General features: G+C 47.3%; 1 protein-coding gene across 2 annotated transcripts in view; it reads right to left on the bottom strand.

The window, feature by feature from the left end:
* Window positions 1–677: 677 nt before the first annotated feature.
* Window positions 678–7,524, bottom strand: part of CDK12 (cyclin dependent kinase 12) — a 59,958-nt gene continuing 53,111 nt past the window's right edge. Inside the window, exons 13-14 of one of the 2 annotated variants that reach the window (XM_056863174.1) lie at window positions 4,307–4,753; window positions 678–1,401 (exon numbers count right to left, since the gene is read on the bottom strand). In XM_056863174.1, coding sequence (XP_056719152.1) covers window positions 707–1,401; window positions 4,307–4,753 — 1,142 coding nt within the window. In that variant the 3' untranslated portion in view covers window positions 678–706. The remainder of the gene's footprint in view (window positions 1,402–4,306; window positions 4,754–7,524) is intronic. The other variant, XM_056863175.1, reaches the window with a different exon arrangement.

Here is a 7,524-nt window from a genome sequence, read left to right as displayed (position 1 = left end):
AGCCTGGATCTATACATGGAATCAAATGAGGTGGCGAGGCAGGGTGTACTCGATTTAGGCTGCAAAGGGAGGAATCACATTTTTTGCATGGCTGTCCCAACACCTCTTATAAAACCCCTCCTGCTGATCAGTAAACTAAGATAAGAAGGAAAGGGCTGAGGAACCACCCCGCTCCCAGATGTTCTAAGTTTTCTACTTGCAGGGAGGGTTTTAAAAAAACCACAAAGAGCAAAAAATGTTCATTCTGTCGCATATATAGACCAGAGTGCCAGTTCATTTCATCCAGATATTCTGGCTCCAGGCTAGAAAACACATTTGGTTCATATTTGCCAATTTAATTATTATTAATTTTTTAAGGACTCCTTCCCTCATCTGAGTGGGAAAACCCATTCCATCAAACCCAGATCAGGTCTTTTAAGTATGGACAGATTCCAACTCAGGACAAAGAACTCTATTCTAAATCCTCTGAGGTGAAGGGCGGCCGGGGGGCGGGATGGGGGACGGCCGGGGGGCGGGATGGGGGACGACCAGGGGATGACAACAGCCCGGTGAACAAAAAAGGAAAAAGAAATAGCAACAATAAACCAATTTTCTTTGTGGAGGCCACCACACAGGGGGTGTCGTTTGCCCCGGCGAAACTGGCTGCTTTAGTTGACAGAGGAATCCAACGCCACCCCTTTCCAAAGACACCACCCCCTCCAGTCATTTAATAAGGTACCCCTCTTCCCTGTCCCCCTCTCGGGGGCACTCTACTTGGCCCACGAAAGGCATTTCCGTAAGCAGCGGACTGGACCGGATTCCCCCACGTGTGACTGGTTCCTGCATCACTAGAACTAGCGTTTGCCGCTCCCACCTCACTGTAGTTGTGGATTTTGGCCTCTGGGTGCGCCAGGGCGTTGTGGCTCCCCTCAGTTTTGACGAAGGACTGCCCGACGGCAGAGTGTATCCCTAAGGGGACTCGAGTGAAACGGAGGTCCTGGTCCCCGGGGAACTGAACAGATCCTGCACCCTGGTAGCTGCTCGACTCCCCGAGGTGACTCGCGGAGCCCAGAAAGGTCCTACTTTTCCCCAAAGTCTGGGGCGACGTCTCTGTCAACGTCTGGCTGGAATCCCGATCGTCGACGTCAAAGCTGCTGCCCTCTTGCCCATCAGCGCCGTAAGTCCTGGCTGAGGGCTGTGACCGGGCGTAATCCGAGGAGGGCCTTGCCGGTTGGGGTTCATGCTTTGGGTGGCTCGGCGGCCCTGCCTCTTGCTGGGATAGAAGGTGGAGGAGGGCAGCTGTGACAGCTGGATTCAACTCCTGAGCTGCGTCGGAGATGTTCTCCTCAGCCAGATTTGGGGGCGGCGGCGGTCCAGGAGGCTCGGGGGGTCTCTTCTCTGGTGGGAGAATGTGAGGACAGGCTGTGGAATGGTTACTTCTTTTAAACACCATCTTAAAAGCACACGTGAACAAACATCAACACATTTTAGAGACGAGACTATATGGGGTGGGGGGCAGTTTCAAAGGCAGCTGCATGCTTTGTTTAGACGGTCTCAGGATCTCAGGTAACAGGCCTTGCAAAGATCTCTTCCTGAGACCTTGGAGAGCTGCTAACAGGTGAGGAAGGTGGTAAGTGGGTAAAGAAGTGTAAGTGGGGCTGTGCGTAATCTGAGATCTACGAAACAGGCCCATCGTCCCAAAAACCTCTTTCTACATGAACGCAACACAAATATTGAGACCTGAATACAGGATGGACGTTTATTTCAATTTGTATAGTTAATTCTGTTTATTTGTATAGTTTATTCTGCTACTGGAAGATGCAAAGAGCTAGACGAGGAGAAGAAGAGTAGGTGTTTATATGCTGACTTTCTCTACCACTTAAGGAAGAATCAAACCGGCTTACAACCACCTTCCCTTCCTCTCCCCACAACAGACACCCTGTGAGGTAGGTGGGGCTGAGAGAGAGTGACTAATCCAAGGTCACCCAGCTGGCTTTGTGTGTAGGGGTGGGGAAACAAATCCAGTTCACCCTATTAGCCTCCGCCGCTCATGTGGAGAAGTGGGGGATCAAACCCGGTTCTCCAGATCTGAGTCCACCACTCCAAACCACCGCTCTTAACCACTACACCATGCTGGAGAGCACTGCAGTCCCACCCACTGGAATTACTGCAAAGTCCCCTTTCTGGGACTTGCTTCAAAGCCTACCTTTGCAACCAGGAGGGCTGTAAGCTTACTTTCTTTTCTTTAAAAAGCCACAAAAGGAGAAAAAAAAAGATTCTCACTGTTCAGTTCTGTACAGTAGAAAATTCCATCCAGATGACATTATAAACCTAATCCTGCCCCTAACCAAACTCTTTATTGAACAGATAATTCCTGGCTAAATTCTGTGCTGGGTAGCCCGCGTGATCCAAGTCAACTGCTAGCCAGGTAAGTCAGGATTCCCAGAGGTGATTTAAACAGACACATGCACACACAAACCTAGGAATGCCTTCAAATTATTCTGAGTACCACTTCCAATAGGGTTAGGGTTAATCTACTGCAGAAAAAAAAGAGAAGAGTCCCGCGAAACCTTCTGCAATGTGAATTCAGCTTGGGCTGTGGTATCTCCTTCCCTGGTAAGGGCATCTGGTAGAAAGGGGCAGAAGAACATGTGGCCGTAGACAAGGGGCAGGGGCAGCAGCTTAGCTGATTTCTTCTGGACAGCTTTGTCACAGGCTCAAGCCTTACAGCGTTGGATGACTGACGTTAAGGGAACTTTTAAAAAATGCATGAACTGTAGGGGAAGAAGAGGCATGAGCCATTCCAAACATTCAGAAAAAGTACTTTGTTCAGTCTTGGGAAGGCTGTACCATTGAAGAATTTTTTTTTGGGGGGGGGAATTGCCTGGTTAGTTAAATACACCCCCATATTCCCTGACTGACCCTCCTGTTTCTTGTTTTATTTTTACGTAAGCACTGTTTTTAAGACCTGGATGGCCCAGGCTAGCCGGCTCTCGTCAGATCTGGGAAGTTATGCAAGGTCAGCTCTAATTAGTACTTGGATGGGAGACCACCAAGGCTATTCAGGACCACTACGCAGAGGCAGGCAATGGCAAATCACCCCTGTTCATCTCTTGCCTTGAAAACCCTACAGGGTTGCTATAAGTCAGCTGCAGCTTGACAGCACTTTCCACCACCACAATTTTTAAAGTTGACTTTTAATGTCTTTTTAACTGTTTGTTGCCTTGAGAGCCCTAATGGGGTAGACAGGCGGGATACAAGTTTTTCTTCTGGTATACTCCCAGAAGGACACTAAGATCGTCTGATGAAAATTTACTGGTAGTCCCTGGCCCTAAGAGTGTGCAGCTGTCCTTGACAAGAGCCAGGGCCAAAAAAGGCTGGTAGAATGCTCTGCCTGGAAACATCAGGGCGCTGCGGGATCTGAAAGTCTTCTGGACGGCCTGCAAGACGGAGCTTTCCCACCAGGCCTAAAATTGAGGACAACCGCTTATATCTCCTTATATTATCTATACTATTTTACTGGCCTCCCCCGCTTCTCCTCCTTGAGTAGGAACAATACAAAGTGAAGGGTTGCCACCTGTACTGTCCCTATAGTTTTTAGACTTGGTGCACCATCATGTTAGGTTTTAGAATTTTATGGTTTTATTATAGATATTTATATTGGTTGTTGTAGTTTTAGAATGATGTTACCCGCCCTGAGCCAGCTTGCTGAAGAGGGCAGGTTATAAATCTAAAAAATAAAAATAAATACATTTAAATAAATAAAAATTACTCAGTATTTTAAAAGCATTTTTAAAATCTGCATATATAGAAAGGCACACCGCCTACCCTTCTCACTGCTGCGCTAACTCTTCATGCATGTGGAGGTTCTGACATGAGTGAGCATCTCAAGAGGCATCCCCAACCTGCGTCCTAAGGTGCTAGCTACAGTACTGGAGGTCCCTATCAAACCCTTTCACTGTATATTTGGATCAGGTCTTTGGGGTGGATGGCACTACCACCAAATCCTTCAGAGAGCAGTTTAAATGTGCTCCTCAGTGCTTCATTCTGAAAACCATCCTGTGGGGTAATTATTACACCCTTTTTTGCAGATGTGGGGGGCGGGGGCTGAGTCTGACAGCACACAACTTGCCCAAGCTCAACGACGGAAGATTTCCTGAAACTTGGAGCGGTTGCCAAATTCCACACACACTCAGAGACGACCACCAGGCATGGTGAAATAATATTCAAAGTGTTTTTTATTTACTCCTCGGAAAGCCCCCATGTCATCGTCCCCCTTAGGTCCCAGGAGCAAGGGGTGGTAGCGGGAGGAGTCACGATTATTTACCTGCGGTTTCCTCCTGAGGCAAAGTGGGGGTTTTCTGCGCCCCCCGCGGCTCACAGCTCTTTTCGCTACTGCTCTCCTCGCCGCTGGCTGTGGGCTCCTGGTTCTTCAGGAGCTGGCTCAGCAACATGGCCAGTACATTCTGCATGTCTCCCTGAGGGCCCGCTGCTTCTGGGGTGGCCTGCTCCTCCGGTAGCTGGGCCGGCTCCTCGGGGGCCACTTCCTCTTCCGTGGCGTTCTGAGAGCCCGGCTGCGTGGTCGTGGTGGCTTCATTCAGAGCGTTGATGGATTGGTTGAGGGCCTCCAGCTGTTGCTGCATCTCCGGGTTCGAGTGGATGTTGAGCAGCTGGGCCATCTGCGGGATGCTGAGGTCCGTCTGGCTCTGCAACAAGTTCAGCAAGACAGCCAGCTCACTCTGGTTCAGCTGCTGTGTGATGTCGCCAAGTCCAGCTGCAAAGCACAAGGAAGGCCACCGGAACAGGAAGAAATGAAAAAAACACACAAATCAGGGCCTCGGGAATGGAACAGCAGACAACGGGACGCATGCAACAATATCTGCCAGCTATCCATTACCGTGATAAACAAACACACACACCTCTATGTACTGGGTACTGCAACCACAAATGTAAAACACATTGATGAGCCAAGACTATGAATTCATATTCACAAAAACCTAGTTTAAATATGCAGTAATATTAAATATTACTTACACCTATACATATAGTTACAAGTCAGCAATGCCATTCAAAATTATCATACAATGATATTCCTATGTAGACTCCCACTACACGAGAGTCCAAAAAGTGTAACCCAATTCCACAGTGATTCAACTCAGTTCCAACCATAGCAACTCAGTTCTAATCGAAGCTCAGTTCCAAGTGAACCAACTCAGTTCCAAGCGAAAAACGGTCCTCTAGAGGCAATCTTGCCGTTTTGCAGTCATACTTCATCAGTTTAATTTGCCTCTTGACATATATGCATTCAATCCTGTTATAATGTTGCCCACGGCTTACACAACCAGAGTCATATGTTATAACGTTCCAATCGGATACCAGCTCTCATTGTATAGTGGGAGTCTACACAGGAACATCATTTATGATATTTTTGTATGGCATTGCTGACTTGTAACTGTATGTAAGTAATATTTAATATTACTGCATATTTAAACTAGCTATCCATCACCGCCTCTCAGCAGCAAAGCTTTTGCTTTCCTACCCAAAGGCTGGTTTCCTTGTGATCACCAAATGCAGGGCTGCTAAGGGGCCTGGCCATCCAGGCACATGATGGTGATTCATCATTTTGCCGAGCCAGTCATAAGCACCATCGCCCAATAACAGTAAGAAAAAGGTGTCGTTGAGCTGCAACCAACTAATGGCGATCCCCTCCATGGGGCATTCCAGGCAAGAGAGGAGCAGAGGTGGCTGGACACTGCCTTCCTCCGCCTAGCAACCCCAGTCTTCCTTGGTGATCTCCCATCCAAGTACTGACCAGGGCTGACTCTGCTTAGCTTCCAAGCTCTGACAAGCCCAGGCTAAGCTGGGTGACTTGGGCTCACTCCAACAAACACACCAAGAAACGTTGCACGTCTATTGGTGGACCTAAAGATCCCGGCCCTACCAGGAAATGTTCCTGACCCTACCAAGAAATGTATATCTACTGGTGGACCTGAACAGAATATGACAAGGTATAGAAAGTTTCATCTTTTCCCCTCCATGCAAGCATGAACACACACTCATACACCCACATATATACATTCTGGAACCTTTTCTATCGTTTCTATCTATCTGCACAACCACATTCTCTCCAGCTACTGCCCACTGGGAACATACCTCTACAGAATCATGACTTTGATTCTTGCTAACATGCACAGCCTCTGGTTACGCTCATAGAAGCAGCTACTTTTCTTGAGCATTACTCATAATCCACATTAAATCTTCCACAGGGCTCAAAAGAGGAATTCAAGAGGAGGAGCACCAGCATGGATTCCTCTTTAAAGGAAGCGAGCAACTTACACAAGCATTATCAGAGCTGCACCAGAAATTAGTGAACAGGGCAAGCTAGCAAAGGGCCCCAAAGTCCAGTATTTCAAGCATCTCTGTTCCTTCTGTAGATTGCAGAGTAGAACTTGGGGGGGGGGGGGGCAGCCTCACTATAACATGTGTGTCACAGAGCCAAGCCCACTATTATGAAAAACTACGAGTCATGTGAATACAACATGTATAACCTGGGGTATGACTCCTCCTTCAACCACCAGGAGCAACCTGACTGGACACCAATGGAGTTCAAGGGAAAGACCAAATTACCTACAATCCCCCAGACTTCTTTTTGGGTCAGGCAGGGAAGACGTTTATCCTCTGCTTAAGAGTTAGGGGTAGTTTGAATTCTTCAATAAATATAACTAAACCCTTTAATAGATTTGATTAACAGTGCAAATTCTCTGCAGAATCACTCCTGTCTCTGGCACTGAAATCAGTGATGCTAGATTGGTGCAATTTCACCTACGATTGGTCTGTAAACCAACTTTAAATTCAGTTGACTATTCAACAGGGTGGCAATTTTAATCTGTGAGGATGAGGGTTCAGGGCACATTTGTGTGTGTGCATAAAGGGGCTAGTTTGGTTCCAATGCGTTACTCAAATAGGGAATGCGAAACAGGACTGCTGAATTACAATTAATAATGAAGCTCACAACAATGCATTCTCCTGGACTAAATAGAGACTTGGGATTCTGGTCTCATTACCAATGCTGATTTCTCTACGCCTACTACCCCTCTGCATATCACACCTACTTATGTCATTTACCTGCTATTGACATTTACATGCTATTGCCATTGGGTGTCTGGATTCACACTTCTCTACTTACGGATAGATAGACTCACATTCTAGCTGTATCTGAAGACGTGAGCTGTGACTCACGAAAGCTCATACCTTGCCAGAAATTTAGTTAGTCTTTAAGGTGCTACTGGATTCTTGCTTTTTTCTACTGCTACAGACAGACTAACACGGCTACCCATCGTGATCTATCTCCAGGAAATAGTAAATGCTTTCTTTCCTTCCAACAGATTCACAGTGCGACTGTCTAAAAAGCCAGTGATTCATTACTGTACAGCCCTATTAGCCCCGTATCTGCCTACACATATCTGCCCTATATCTGCCTACACTTGCTGCCTTGGCTTCCCAGGCCCCTGCACTTGCACAGGCTCATGGTCCGCCTAAACAAGG

This window comes from Euleptes europaea, chromosome 18, assembly GCF_029931775.1.
Source record: "Euleptes europaea isolate rEulEur1 chromosome 18, rEulEur1.hap1, whole genome shotgun sequence".
Lineage (NCBI taxonomy): Eukaryota > Metazoa > Chordata > Lepidosauria > Squamata > Sphaerodactylidae > Euleptes > Euleptes europaea.
The sequence above is the reverse complement of the archived record's forward strand: the minus strand, read 5'-3'. Positions and strand labels throughout refer to the sequence as shown.